Genomic DNA, 15,971 nt, shown 5'->3' on the forward strand with positions numbered 1-15,971 from the left:
TTTTAAGCAAACAGAACAGCAATATATTTTGTGTTTCCAAACGGTCTTTTAGCATTTGGCCTGTTTTCACTTCAGCCCAAATGAGTGAAAACAGGCTATTACTTTACTTTACCGATAACCGATTTTTCACAGACATTTTTTTTTTAAATCAGAAAATATCACTTTTTAACAACAAATATCATAATTTATAAGCGAAGAGACATTTATGATTTATATGTAACTACTTTTAATTAAATTTTGAGGTTCTTAATCGTTTAAGACAACCGTTTTTTCACCCTGCCCCTTCCAGCCATTTGATTTAATCCAATCGATTTCTTCCGTTATCCACTAATTCTTAATTTCCTCATATTTTTTTTAAATTATTTGCACTTGTGCTCAAAAGTTGAACTTTTAACCTGAAAACAGGGTGCATTACGAAACTGTTTTGACCCCGAAAATCTCTAAATTTAGATACAATTTGACACCAATAGGCCCATTTCACACATAACCGAGACCGGCTATCCGGCCCGGATACACGGTTTTGTCAAAAAATGAGTATCCTTTCACACACACCCGGCAGCCGGTCGGTTGCAGCTGCAGAAGAAACAAGAATTTTTCTTGTAGGTTTCACTTCGACTTGATGTTGATATACCTAAACAGAAAAAAAAACAACCCCTTCCTTACCTCACAATATAAAAACACAAAACAACCCTATCTTACCTCACAATACGAACTGACATCAAAATATAAAAAAAAACAAAACAATCCCTTTCTTGACTACAGCACATGAGAAGGAAACCAGAACGGCAGCTAAGTTGAAGCAAAGACAAGAGAAATATATATTTCTTCTGTCTCTGGTTGTAGTAAGTGCATTTGGTTTCATTTCGGCAGCCGAACCGTGTACACGGTTTCGGTTTCTACGTGTGAAGGCGCCCATAAGATTGTGTATCCTAGCAACCGTGTATCCGGGCCGTTTATCCGGTTCTCGGCGATGTGTGAAATGGGCCATACGATTTTTAGTTCTATGAGATACACAATGCACTTTACTACCAAGTGGGGGCGGGAAGACATGTGGTGTGGTTTTCGTAAATACATACTTATACACCCCTATTAAGATTGTCAATTAACAATTGAAAACAAATTTAAATTCAATATTTAAAAGGGTTTGTTCATTAAAAATGTCATTCTCATTACAAATTGTTACAATGTTCATAATGTAAATTTGGCCCATTGTTAAATAATTGAAATTGACAAATTTCAATATTTATCAAATATTAATAATAAATGACTATCATAATAGGGACGATAGTCATAGTCATCTTTCACTTCAAATTTGAAATTGTCTTTAGCCCGTTGAGTAAAGCGTAGCTCTTATAGTAACGCATAAACATCGTACACCGCTTCCGTAAACATAATTTAAAAAAAAAGAAGAAACTAGGGTCCAATGTTTATTTTTTCAAAAGAATATAAAATGTAAGCTTATACTACATACAAACAAAAATTTCAATATTAAATTTAGTTAAAGTCAATTTATTTATAAGTCAAACTGAACTAATTTAACATCAAGAACTTAGAATTTAACACATTTTATAAGACAACAATGAGGAAAAATGAACGATTTTGAAATATAATATATAAAAAGAAAATGCAAATGAGAGTATAAATTAATTGTATTCTAAATGATTGAAAGACATTAAACAAATTAGCATAGAAAACAAAAAAAACTGTTTTAATAATAACTTTCTAAAAAAACTTAATAAACTAAGCCTCTGTAGGACAGATTTAAATGATGCATCACTTAGTCTTCTCATTGGCGACTGATTCCAGCTTCTCGATGACTTTTCCCATGTCCATATCCTTTGAAATTTTCAAGTACATTGTTTTTCGTACTTCATGAAATGCGACCCATTGTGGGCATACTTTTGTTATTAGTTTCAGGTGGTTTTCGACGTCTTTGCAGGTTAGCGATGTCCGGAAACTGTTTTGTATTTTTTTGATGACTATCTCCAGTGTTAGAACTCCTTTCTTTTCTGTGATGAAAACGTTACGAAGGTGGCGAGCAAGTTCCGGCAGTCGACTATACATTGTTGCTTCTTCATCCTGTGAGGGTCTACGTGTCATTGCATCTAGAGCTTTGGCTGCCTGTTTGGCTCGTATTTTTTCCAGTAACGATTTAGGTACTCCTTTCAGTAAATTTTCTACTTCTTTGTTAGCAGCTATCTCAGTTTCTGATGGTTGTGGGCGGTTAGTTGGTTGCATTAGTTCATTCTTTTCCTCTGTGGTTTTTGAATCAAACCGTTCCATAGCACGTTCCAGTGGAGTGGCACAGTTGAATAGATTTCTTGCAGTCGAAAGAATATCCTTGGCCGAGGAATATTTTTCAACATTTGGCGGCTGCGGCAAGCTACCCAACTCAATGTCAGGACATTCTTCTAGATCGAAAGATGGATGCCAACGTGTTAGCTTTTGTTTGTCCAAAACAATTGGTGGATCTAGATTTCGCAAGAATTTCTCATGCTCGTTCTTAGTGCGTTCTAGTAGGATTCTTTGGAATTTTTGAAGGCGTTCTGTCATAACATGAGGATTCATTGCGTTAGAAAGGGCTGACTGAAGAACATTATCCTCATCGATTTGTAACATTTTATTGGGTGCAACACCTTCTACATTGGGTGTAACTACTAATTGGAAGTAGTCTTGTTTTGAAGCCGATCCGTAGTTACGCATTTTCATCTGAGTGAAAACAAACGCCTCCGGATACAAATGCTTGATTTGAGCTAAATGAGTTTCGGTGAAATTTCTACGCAGCATACGTTGTACAGCTGGTTTAAGTTTCTTTAGTGTAATAACTTCCTTACGATTGAAAAACATTGCACACACCGAGTCCAGACATTTGAATGTTTCAATGAGCTGACGATATTTGAATGGTAGATGCAAAGCCGTTTTCGATGTTTCCACCAAGTGCATGAATTTTTGGTATGCTGGCGCAACCACCATCTTAGCTGGACTTCCATCTTTTGACGGACTGAAGAGTACACGTTTCGACACCTGAGTGTGTTTTGGTGACATTAACTCATTTTTATCTGGTGTGGGAGGCACAACCTTTGTAGGGGTTTTGAAACCTTTAGCAGGGCTGCAATGAAAAATTAAATAAAATAAGTAAATAACATTGAAAGTTGAAGAGTGTTGGAATCTGAAAAGAGTAGGAATCTGAACAAGTGTTTCTACCTGACGAGAGTTGAAATATTTCTAGAAATCACAAGAAAACAAAAAAAAAAACTATTCGAATCCTTATTATATTTGTTGGAAAAATATGGGCTAAGTTATGTCTATACCAAAAATATACGAAAAAAATAAATCCAAAACGCTACACTTAAAACATAAAGAAGGAGGGAAGGGAAGGCCTTGACTATTCACTTAATAACTGCGGATCGGACTCAGGTTAGCTGATCTGATCATCGAAACCAAGTCTACACTTTAATTTAATCGACGGAAAGGCAGTTTTTTTTTGCCATGCTAAATGAAGTTCAGACCTTTAATTTTAGGAATATCTGTTTGGTACCAATTTATCCAAAGAAGCCCTTAGAGGAAAATCATACACAAGGCAAAAACTCAAAGTTGGAAAACTGCAATCTAAAAAAACTGGTTCTGTTTGCGAAAAACTTAAAATTCAGAATGGTAGAAATTTCAGGCTGATATCAGAAAAGCTGCAGAAGAAACTCTTTTAAACTTGACGCAGAATGTTCCTAAACGACCAGTTGACATTTGATTAAAATAGCTTGTTAAGGAAAAACTTTCTACAAAGAAGTAACCTAGCCAAGTTATTGAGATCAGATTAAACAAAGTAGTAGGACCTGTTTTGATTTCGATTTTCGAGTCGATTTGCATTACAGACTTGATCTAAATAAAAGTATCGATAGGTATAGTGGTTTTGTCTCCCAAGACATAAATATAATGGAAACGACCCAAAAGTCATATGGCCCATTTTCAGTCTAGTTCCCTTAAACTGGCAAAACAACATACCAAGACGAAATAATGAGAGCTGATAGTTTGGGAACAAAAACAATTTATTAGGGAAAAAAATTATAGATCAAATAAATCAAATAATGCATATCAAGTTATTATTTTCAAGTCAAAATTAATTCCTCAAAAACAATAACATTATTATATTGAAAGATATCAACAAAGAAAAGCAACATACATATCATTAGAGGGAGTTTCTCAAATAACTCATTAAAAGAAAACATTAAATACCAATTGAATTCCAGTCTTAATTATTCATCTGATAACGTTATCTTATGGCATATGTATGTATATACATATAAGTTGTTGAATAGTTTACAGGTCATGAAAAACAACCACGTTGCTTCCCTGTTTATTGAAATCAGGTGTGACGTCTGAACAACAATATTGTTGTTTTGTAAATACAATGTGGTAGGTATTTACGAATGTAGATTCAATAAGTATATTTTTAATGTAAAAATGATAAGTATTAAGCCCAAGTATAACTAAATTAGATTCCAGCTCCTTGACCAGAATGATATAGTCATAGGTGTGTCCGTTATATTAATAACTATAACAAGTAAAAATGTATACAAGTGTTTCATTATGCACTTGGATCATAATATTTAAAAACGACATCATCTGATCTTGCAATAAAGTTTGGAGATCTCAAATTTGTATGTTTTCTTTTTTTTGATAAAAAAAAAAATACCAAGGATACTTTAAGAAGTGAAGGAAATTGATAGAATATGGTTCCCAATTAAGTTAGAACGTTAAAAAAACAAAAACCTAGCTGGTATTCAAAATTAAGTTTGACAATAACTTGTCTATAACTTTTAACGTTTTCGCGGTTGTTAACACATGAGTGAACTCACTTTATATTTCTATTTATAACGCGCATAGTTCGAAAACCCTAATAATGTCAATAACTTGTCTGTCAGGTTAGAAAAATAGTTAACCGTTTATATTGAAGCAAATCCAAGAAAGCTTTAACTAAATATTTGAGTGATTTTTTTTTTTGGATGTTTAAAATGTTGCCACACACCAATAAAGTGTTTTTTTAAATTTATTTTTACTCAAACAAACACGATCAGAAAAATAATAAAAAATCATAAATGGAACTTGACCCATATTGAATTTCCGTGGTAGTGCAAAATGGGTTGGGTCAAATCTGTGTTTTGGGGATGTTTCATTGTGTTGAGGGTAACCTGAACAAAGAAGATCTGAAGATCATAATGCTACTGTGGGTCTAAGAAAATATGCCTTTAATTTGGTCATTTCAAGAAGATAATGATTCAGGCATACCGCGAAACTTAGGAAACAGTATTTTGAAAGTATTCTATATACTTGACGCCATCGTCATGTCCATAATCCTCATCAACATCTATGCAATAACGTAAAAATGCAGATCATCATGCAATAAATTTGGACATTTATAACGAAAAGTTAATAAGACTCTCTAAGATAGCGGGACACATCGCTTTGCTTTCGAAAAGTTGAGATTTTTCAAAGCCTGATTATTTATTTAAAACAAAACAAAATCATTGAAAACTAAAAAAATCTCCAATATCTTCTAAAAAGAATTAAACCCATTGATTTAATTCAAGTACCTACTAAACCGCTTGGTCGACCATATAATTTTCAGAATTCGATTCGATTAATTGAGGCAGTTTATTTCATTGATTTATTTCGTATTTAAATTCACATTCTTGGTAAAAGTGTTTTTTTTTTCAACTTTTTTCCCAAATTTTGACTTTGAAGTTGATTATTTCGAGAACAATTAATTGCAATAATTTGATTTAAAAATTAGAATCAAATGTACAATTCTGGCTTTTGAAAAAGGTATCATTCATAACTGTAAGTGTTGCCGTTGTTTTTAAATAATTTTTTTTTTGTATTTAACGTCATATTTTAGAAAATTGCCCCTCCCGCCTAAACGGGTGGAGATGGACCCCCCCTCAGAAAGTAAAAATTTATTGTATTAAACTCCTCTACAAAATACCGTTATCAATTCTTGTCGCCTAAGTTATCGTACTCTCCCCAAGATTTTTATTCCAAATTGTCCCGATTAGAAATACAAAAATATGAATAACTTTTGAAAAGGAGCAGCTAGGATTTCAATTCCAACGGATTTTGGACGTATAATCATCAACGAATACAACCCAACTTGCAGTTTTTGTCAACATTTTTGTGATACCTATTGATGCTTCCTGCCCACCGTGAGTGCTTAGTATTTGGGCGAAGAAATTAGTTGATACCCAAATGTGTATTTACTTAAGGACTATTACCCTTACTACTACATTGTGAAGAAATTGACATTAAGAAAAATTTCAAAGGATTGTTTAAATTTTGTTTGACTTTTTTGTTTATAACTTATACATATGGCGTTTTCGATTGGCAGTCCGGAAGCGTCCGGAATCATTCTGAAAAAATTTTATTCACACAAAACTGTCAGTTTTGTACGAATAAAACGCTTTCAGAATGATTCCGGACGCTTCCGGACTGCCAATCGAAAACGCAAATAGTATCCGCTGGGAAATCAATGTCAGATGTACAATATTAAAAAGTACCGCAAAACGAAGCATCGCTAGACTTTTTTTCATAAAGACGAGTTTTTCACTCATAATGGTGAATTCAAGTGATTCTAAAACACATAACAAAAAAAAAAAAAATCAAAATCATTTTCACATTTTTACCCTTAATACCTAATCCAATAAAATAAAGAGAAACCTTCAAAGCTCACATCACCCAAATAATAATTTTTCTCAATGTCAATTTTATCTACAAACGCACAAATGCATAGTTCCCATCTAAATAAAATAAAGTAACACATGTTCAATAAATGCTGAATACCAAAAAAAAAAAAAAAAAAATCTTTTGTTCTATGAAAATAAAATAAATTATTCTTGTTGACCAAATTCGCGAATGCCATGCATGCACTATTTTATATAACCAAAAAAAAAAACAAAAAAAAAAGAAAAAACTAAACAACCAACAACTAGATCCACCAGCTGAGCGACCTCATTTCAAAGCAATTGCTATGTACTGCAACCGACGACGACAAGACAAAAATTAACCGTGTTTTACTAGGTCATTGCAAGAGATTTCGAGACTTTATATAAATTAAGATTTTTTCATTAATAATTACCTTGTCAGTACTTCCAATTCGATTGTCTTGAATTCCTTCAGTGTAATTTGATTGGGGTTCTTCGATAGAGATGGTCCACGCTCTCGCAGACGTCGATTCTTCTCCTCCTGGGCTTTACGGGTCTTCTCCAAATCTTGGATGCGTTTTAATGATTCTTTCAATTCATGCAATTTCTCATGACGTGATACTTTTGTCTTGACTTCGTCAAAGTTAAGTTCCTTCTTAACCATCGACTTGAGTTGTGTCGGATCATTTCTCTGAGGATCCTGAATTATCTGTTTAACTGGCGTTTTCATGCCACGCTCTATATTTGTGATGTTTCCTTTAGCAGCAAATGCCACTGCGGATGTTTGATCAGTTTGAATCGATGTGGTTTCATCCTGATGCTTCTGAGGTGTTGGAGGTTTTTTCCTTGGAGACATGTTTCCTTTCTTTACAAACTTTACAAGTTTCTGTTGTTTGAGACTTGCCTCGACCTTTGATATCTTTGCCAAAGTATCAGGGCCATTGACACCAATTCGTTTGATGGTTCTCCCTGATCGGGTAGTGATAGCATTTTTCAAGGCGGATATATCATCACCTTCGAGGATCTTTGACGATGGAATTGGTTGACTTGAGGCATCCTAGATTAGATTATGAAATCGTCAATTTAATTCAATCTTACTTTTTCACAGAATAAATTTAAGAATAAAGCATTTATCAAAAATAGACGCCATACGGACATATGTTTGTAGAAAAAGAAAAAATGGAGTTTCGTCCTTATAATAGATACTTACTCTAGTTTTAGATAAATGTAATTCTGATCCGGCTCGTTTTCTTGTGTTGAAAAACGATGCTACCGATGGTTGAGACATTATTGTAATAAGTTATTATATTAATTTAATATTTGAAAGTGAAAATTTATGCAATAAATGGATTTGTCTTGAAAAAATTTGATTCGTCACAACTAGAAAAATAAATTTCGCGCGCTATATTCTGTCACACGTCCACTCTGTTCAACGATTTTCCCTCCAAAATTATATTTTTTTTGAAATGCATTCCATCGAATGAGAATGGTTGCATTGAACGAAACCTTTTCGCGCGTTTTTGTTTTGGGATATTTTTTCTCAAATTGCTTTTGTGGGATATTCGTCGAGGTGTCATTATTTAGTGGAGTTAAATAGGGTTGTCTCTTTTTGGCACAATAGAAAGAGGGACAATGACGGAATTGTTGAATTTTTAATCAAAAACACTGAAGTGAATATTTTCACACTTTTTCTACGATGATAATTTATTTTACAAAAGATTTCAAGATTTTAAAAGTTTATAAACATTTTAATTTTATTATGATGTAACTAAAACGAGATAAGAAACTCAGATATATATTTTTCACTATTAAAGAACTGCGTACTTTTTTGGTTCTCGTTGCTTGTATTGGCTTTTTTGTTTTGTATGTATGTATGTATGTATTTGCATAAAAAAAAGCTCAAAAGCTTTTACCATCGTTAAGTTAAGGGATATTTTTTATGTGATGCCAAAATATCAATAAAATATACCAGTAAAAGGAAAAATAAAATAAAATAGTTCACAAACTACAGTAGCCACTTTTTGCAAGATTGCATAGATTGTGATTTGTGAAGATGAAGAATTCATAAATTGAATTTTAAAGCCACGTACAGAGATATCGAGATAAATTTTAGCTTCTATATAAAATTATATCAAAAATTTAGCCGAGCTTAAATTTGTCTAAAAATAAAAATTTCAGCCGTGCTTTGTGCAGATTTAGCTACAAAATCACACATTCGTTTTAAGTTATAAATTTTGTATCTGTCACAATTTAGCGGGAAAATAAGTCAAGAAATACGGAGAGCAAAAAATCAGCTAGAATTTATCTCGATCTACGTACTAGGCTTAAGCCAGAACCATAATTGGCGGATGGAGTCGAAGGTACTGTCAATTGTTGTTGTTTTCTTTGTATTTTCGATAAGTTTACATCCGTCGAGTGAGGTTGCGAGCGCTGTTTTCCCCTCCGTTTCATCCGACGTCAATTATAGTCAATTATAGTTCTGGCTTTAGGGCCTGGCTACACAGAGTGTTGTGCCCAATCACGTTCCAATTCACATTTTCTAGGAACAAACGTCAAAAAGAGGAAAATCCTCACCCCTCTTGCCTACAAACTGACTGGTTAGGCGATTGAAAAATTACCGTGTAGCCCGGCACTTAGGGCTTATAGCATCATTTTCTTTCGATTAAAGCCTAATACGCAGCTGAAGCGAAACGAAATTTTCCATACAAAAATTCGATAACGAAATCTTGAACGAAAAATTTCGTTTTGCTTTTCGTTTTTCAGTACGCAGCTCTAGCGAAAAATTGGAGATTTTTCACTCATTTGTCAATTACTTTTTACTAACCTGTGCATTTTCTTGATTCCAAGAGCAGTGTTGACGGTTATTTTTTTACTTTAAATTCATTTATTTCTTGCTTTAAAAATTATTTTCTGTTGATTTTCTTGATTTTAAATTAATTTTTATTTTTTGACAGAATACTCGATGATATTTTTTCGTTAGCATTTACGTTGTCGACTTTGGAGACTTGAAAATTTTTCGTTTCGCATCAGCAAAGTACTAGGCCTTAGACTTAAGCGTAGTACGCTGCTGAAGCGAAACAAAAAAAATTCGAAGTTTAGAAAGTCAACAGCGAACATGTTAACAAGAAAATAACGTCGGGTATTACAGAAAAGTAAAAATAATAAAAGTACAAATAAAAAAATTCAAGAAATAATAAGTTTTAAAGCAAACACAAAACCAATTTCATTTCGTTCAAGATTTCGTTAACGAAATTTTGTATGGAAAATTTCGTTTCGCTTCAGTAGCGTACTAGGCTTTAATCGCCAATGGGAATGGAGGAAAAGTCTGGGACATGTCCGGGAAAAGTTCGGGATAATGTGCGGGACATGTCCGGAACAAGTCTGGGACAAGTTCGGGACATGTCCGGGACACTTCCGGGACATGTCCGGGACACGTCTGTGATATGTCCGGGACACGTTTGTGACATGTTCGGGACACGTGTGTGACATGTCCGGGACACGTCTGTGACATGTCCGGGACACTTCTGTGACATGTCCGGGAAACGTCTGTGACATGTCCGGGACACGTCTGTGACATGTCCGGGACACGTCCGGGACATGTCTGGGACATGTCCGGGACACGTCCGGGATATGTCCGGGACACGTCCGGGCCATGTCCGAGACACGTCCGGGACACGTCCGGAAATGTCCGCGACACGTCCGGGATATGTCTGGGACATGTCCGAGACACGTCCGGGATATGTCTGGACACGTCCGGGCCATGTCCGGGACATGTCCGGGACACGTCCAGGACATGTCCAGGACATGTCCGGGACATGTCCGGGACACGTCCGGGACATGTCCGGGACATGTCCGGGACACGTCCGGGGGAGCGGTACGATTGTTCGCAAACTAAAATCTCTTAAGGCTTGGCCACACCGGAGGGTATGCGGTAGCGGTACGGGTAGAGGTAACGGTACTTGTATGAAAAAAATTCCAAACTGACATATCAACGTTCAGATGTTGAATTTTTTTCATACAAATATCGTTACCTCTACCCGTACCGCTACCGCATACCCTCCGGTGTGACCAAGCCTTTATAACAAAATCTCGCATTTTTGCAAAAATCACGCAAAGCTAAATTTCGCATTTTTAACATCTCACATAACAAAATCTCGCATTTTCAAAATCCTGCATATTCAAATCTCGCATTTAAGAAAAAATCTCGTAAGTTCATTAAATTCTTGCTATATCAAAATCTCGCATTAGAAGAATTAGTTTAGAGCGTAAAGTATCTTCAATTTAAATTGCTTTTTTGGCAGCAAAATGAATAAGCAACAGATTAAATGAAAAGAGAAGGTTAAGGCACAGGAGGAATGAAAAGAAGACTGCAAGGAATCAGAAACATTAGCAAAGTAATCAATAAATTTATTCGAAATAGTATTGTTATTAGACACCAAATTTTCACCAATTTTTATATTAATATCCCTATTGTTAGAAACGGGTTTATTAAGAAGACTGTTAACTAATTTCCATTCATTTTTAATATTCCCCTTAGCCCGCTCAAATTGATTACCATAAAATTTGTCTCTACACAATGGAATTTCCTTTCTAATATTCCATGAGTGCCATCTCAGTACAACATCCTTACGGTCATATTATTCACTCTGGGTTTAGTTTTGATTATAGTTAATTTTAAATCCAATCCATTAAATCTGAATTTCATAAATGCAAGGATTTAATTTTTTGTTCATATTAGGTGTGTTTTTTTGTTTATCTATATAGATTTTGTGCAAAAAAACGACATCGAGATTTTTGAAATCCGTGTAAAAGTTTGGCAGCACTGAACATTAACTTTGACAGCTGTCTGTCAAAAAGTTTGCTTTTGCTTTTTTATTTAAAAAATTAAAATTTAATAAAACAAAGCTCTAAACAAAATGAGAGAAAAAAAAACAAACAAAAAAAATCGTAGAATTGTTCCTGTTTTACCTATGCTTACTTATGAAGCCCAAGGAGATGACGAACAGAGATCGCTGCCACACATCGACAATGGTGACCATTCCAAACTACCACCAGGAATTCTACCACATGGTTTGCCCACTATGAAGGAAGTTGCATCAGCCATAACACCACTTGAACACAAAAAAGAACCTGAAGAGAAAAATAGAGTAAGTGAATTTTTTCTCTCCTCTCTTTACATCAATTTAACATTTGTGCTTTCAGTTAAAGAACTATCGGAAGAACAAAAACAGATGATCATCTTGTCGGAGGACTTTCAGAGGTTTGTTCTACGCGCTGGTCTCTATCTGAGAATGTCGACATCTACACAGACTACATTGGAGGTGGTGATAATGAAGAGTCAAACGATGAGAGGACACATGCTAGGTTATCATTGAATCGAGCTTTCTACGAAGACCGATGGTCTAAGAATCGATGCATCACTTCAATGAATTGGTCAACACATATTCCTGAACTGATTGTTGATTCATATCACAATAATGAGGTTTGCATTTGTATTTTTTTCTACAATTCTATCTAAAACCCACTAAATAACTTTTTATAGGAGAGTCCCAATGAACCAGATAGTGTTGTAATGGTCTGGAACACAAAATATAAAAAACAAACACCCGAAGATGTATTCCATTGTCAGATATGTCCATATGTCAGCATGCTTTGCTAAATTCAATCAAAATCTTATACTCGCTGGAACGTATTCCGATCAGATTGTATTATGGGATAATCGAGTGCAAAAGCGGACACCCATCCAGAGGACACCTCTAAGTGCAACTGCACATACGCACCCAGTGTATTGTTTTGCAAATGGTTGGCACACAGAATGCACACAATGTGATATCCATCTCATCCGATGGCAAGCTTTGCTCATGGAGTTTGGATAAGTTGTCGATGCCGCAAGATACACTGAAATTGCAGCAACGGCAATCGAAGCCAATTGCTATCAGTTGCATGTCCTTTCCGTCGAATGGTAAAAGTTTGTTGTGATTTTCCATTTGCTTATAAATAAATCGTTATTTTTACTCAAGCTTATCGACATGGAATACGTTCGGGTGTGTCTGAAGTCTATGAGAAGCATTTGGGTCCAGTGACGGGAATACCAACTCATCCAAATCAATCTACACCAGATTTTGAAGATTTGTTCCCTACATCGTCCAATGATTGGACAATTAAGTTATGTAGTCTTAAGGTGAAATTTAATATCTACTATAACAACCAATATGTATAACATTTTTTGTATTTACTTGTAGGACACTAAACCATTATATTCATTTAAAGATAATTAAGATAATGTTATGGATGTTGCATGGTCTCCAATTCATCCCGCCTTGTTCGCTTCTGTCGACGGCAGTGGTCGCCTTGATATATGGAATTTAAATTAGGATACCGAAGTGCCCTCAGCATCGGTCGCAAGTTATCGTAACAATGCTTCCCACAAATTCTTTCGTCGATGAGCAGAATTAGCTTTAGAAAACTTCCATTACTGTACAAATTGTATGTGATGTATATGGGTTAGTGTTTTTTTTTTGTGGTTATATATGCTATGCATAGCTATATTTAATTTATTTTTTTTGTCCCCCTTTAATCTAGCCCATGGAAGTGTATATCGACGATGAAGACAAACTCACTTTGCATGGTTTGCAACAGCATCAAGTTTAATTGAAGGAAATCGAGAAGAACAAGTAACACTCGCCAGCAATTTTCAACTTTTTTAATTTTCCAGAAAAATTTATACCAAATCGTATGCATTTGGATTCAATTAGCTCAAAAATCATAATGGTTTCATTCTATCAGCTCTAGTTTTTGAAATATTTAATTTTTCATATTTAGGGGCATGTTCGTTCATACTAATTTTTAAGTTTTGCCCATTTTGATCGTTTATTGAAATTTTCCAGAAAAAATTATACTAATTTAATTAATTAATTAATAAATTTAATGTATTTAAGGTCAGTAATCCTAAAAATCACATTTTTTTCTTTCTAGAAGCTCTATTTTTATTTATTATTTTTTAGTTTTTCACATTTTGGTGGCAATTTTCTACTATTTTTAAAGTTATGCATATTTTGACTGTTTGTTAACATTTTCCATACAATTTTTTATCAAACCTTATGTATTTGGGTCCACTAAGCTTGAAAATCACACTTTTTTTTCTATGAGCTGTAATTTTTCCGATATTTTCATTTTTCACATTTTGGGGGTAATTTCATTCTAAAATCTTTTTAGTTTTTCTTATCACATGCGTTTTTAAAGTTTCACTGGAAAAATTTATTTCGACTGTAATGTATTTCGGTTCAGTAGCTAAACAAAAATACAAAATAAAAATTTACAAAAAAAAATTTGTATGAGTTTTTATGTATGAATAATTTAAAAACTAGATCTGCTAGAAAAAAAACTAAAAATGTTGTTTTCGGAATCAGCACCCTCCATTTAGTAAGACATGATAAACAACGATCGGGAAAATTTTTGTGTGTTGGGCAGTGAATTTATGTGGTTAAATTAAAGAAAAATGTATTAAAAGAGACTTCAAAACTATTCAAATAAAAATTTTAAGTTGTAATAATTGAAACTTCTCAACCACGATTCTTATTTCACTAATATCCCGCCTTTGTAAGGACTCCCACAGCTGGACCAAGAATGCTAGCTTGCAAATAAGTTTTTTGTTTAATTGCAATTTAATTTTAATTTTGATTTATTGAACTTCCTATTGACTTAAAATAACTTATTTCTAAGATACATTGATAGATACAAAATTTTGTTAGCACAAAGGGGGCCTAACGTTAAATAATGACAAAGTTATAAAATATAAACAAATATAATACATGGATAAACTTTATTTAAAAAGTCTGCTGTCTAGGCGGTTGTCCTCGAGGTGTTCAGACCCGGATGTCCAGTTGTAGGGTTGGTTGAGTGGGGTTTAATTCCTTCCGCTGCATAGCTGTTTAGGAGGGGAAAGTAATTGCGAAGAAGATTTATGCAGATATCATTTTCTCGGGATCCCGATGGGGGCTTTAGAGCCATCTGTAGAAGACATGTCCTACAGAAACAGGACGACATCAATGCAGGCAGAGTTCATCTGATGAAGAAAGAATAATGAATATATCGAACCAAAAAGGAGAATTAATAAAAAAAAATTACCCGCAATCAAAATTGGGGACATAAATGATGCTCTGAAACATTTACTATAACTTTCTTTCAAATATTTCTTCCACATCAACTTTCAAGATGGTATAGTTTCCACATCACATGTCGTCCAAGTTTATAAACGTCGATACCATCATTTGCACAGGCAGTGAAGTGATCTTCTTCTAAGATGGCTTTTCATCAACGGGTCTTGGTTCTGATATCATTTACATAAAGTGAGGTCAATTTTAGGGAGCTGAAGAATATGGGTGTTGAATGAGCTGCATAATGCGATGTTAGGATTGTCTTGCTTATTGCTGTCTGCTGTTTGGGATGAAAAGTATTTCCTGGGGGAATATTTTTCGGCTTTTCTTCGCAGCGCACATACATGACGTGTATATTTTTAAAAAGTTATGAAACTGTTTTTGTGGTGGGCATTCTATTGAGGCAAATGATTAACAACAAGATCTTTGTTATAATTTATCCATGTTTATCGTCAAAGAATAAACGTTTTCGCAAACGAGCGGGCATTCCAAGAGCATTTTACACTACATTTGGCTTTGCATGGGGGTTGAAGGTACCGGCACGATTAAGACACAAGCGCACAATACACAGAATTCTTCTTTTGTGAAATAATTCCTAGAAAAAAAGATTAATTATGCTAGCTCATTGTAAGAATAAATTGTTTTACTTTCCATCTGGTTTCAGGTTTTTTTCTTTAATTTTGCGGAAGATATCGCACTCTTGCAAAAACGTGAATCCTAAAATTATTAATCAAATTAAAACAAAACAAATTTTATGGTACAATTTTCATCTTTTTTCAAAAAATATGCTTGTACTTACATTGATTTGTGTTGTTTGCTATTCCTAATTGAATTCAATTTTAAATATTATATTTTTTTGTCATATATCTGTCAGCTGCAGCTGTCGTTCAATGGAATCTGACATTTAATACCTGTAATGTACCTTGGCAGTACTGTTTTCTATCGAGAGAAAGTAAAATCTGGATAATTATCTGGATTTTTGAAAAATCTATACAGATAAAGTTTTTGTTGTATTTAACACGTAAATTGTTTCGATTTCAAAAATCTCGATGTCGTTTTTTTGCACAAAATCTATATAGATAAACAAAAAAACACACCTATTATTCACTCAAAAAAAATTATG

At 34.1% G+C, this 15,971-nt stretch overlaps 1 protein-coding gene, 1 long non-coding RNA gene and 1 pseudogene across 2 annotated transcripts; 1 reads left to right on the top strand and 2 right to left on the bottom strand.

Annotated features, from left to right (window-relative positions):
• Positions 1 to 1,414: 1,414 nt before the first annotated feature.
• On the bottom strand, positions 1,415 to 8,447 carry LOC129914650 (DNA replication factor Cdt1). The gene is made up of 3 exons (XM_055993990.1): positions 7,903 to 8,447; positions 7,127 to 7,749; positions 1,415 to 3,109 (listed from the first exon to the last, which is right to left on the bottom strand). Exons 1-3 carry the CDS (start codon positions 7,978 to 7,980, stop codon positions 1,774 to 1,776), a joined length of 2,037 nt encoding a protein of 678 aa, XP_055849965.1. The 5' UTR covers positions 7,981 to 8,447; the 3' UTR covers positions 1,415 to 1,773.
• Positions 8,448 to 11,468: 3,021 nt separating this feature from the next.
• On the top strand, positions 11,469 to 14,248 carry LOC129914726 (cytoplasmic dynein 1 intermediate chain-like; annotated as a pseudogene).
• A 107-nt stretch (positions 14,249 to 14,355) lies between these two features.
• On the bottom strand, positions 14,356 to 15,929 carry LOC129914782 (uncharacterized). The gene is made up of 4 exons (XR_008772247.1): positions 15,648 to 15,929; positions 15,496 to 15,565; positions 14,820 to 15,443; positions 14,356 to 14,757 (listed from the first exon to the last, which is right to left on the bottom strand). It is a non-coding gene; the product is annotated as an uncharacterized LOC129914782 (long non-coding RNA).
• Positions 15,930 to 15,971: the final 42 nt, after the last annotated feature.

The sequence above is a fragment of the Episyrphus balteatus genome, chromosome 1 (assembly GCF_945859705.1).
Source record: "Episyrphus balteatus chromosome 1, idEpiBalt1.1, whole genome shotgun sequence".
NCBI lineage: Eukaryota > Metazoa > Arthropoda > Insecta > Diptera > Syrphidae > Episyrphus > Episyrphus balteatus.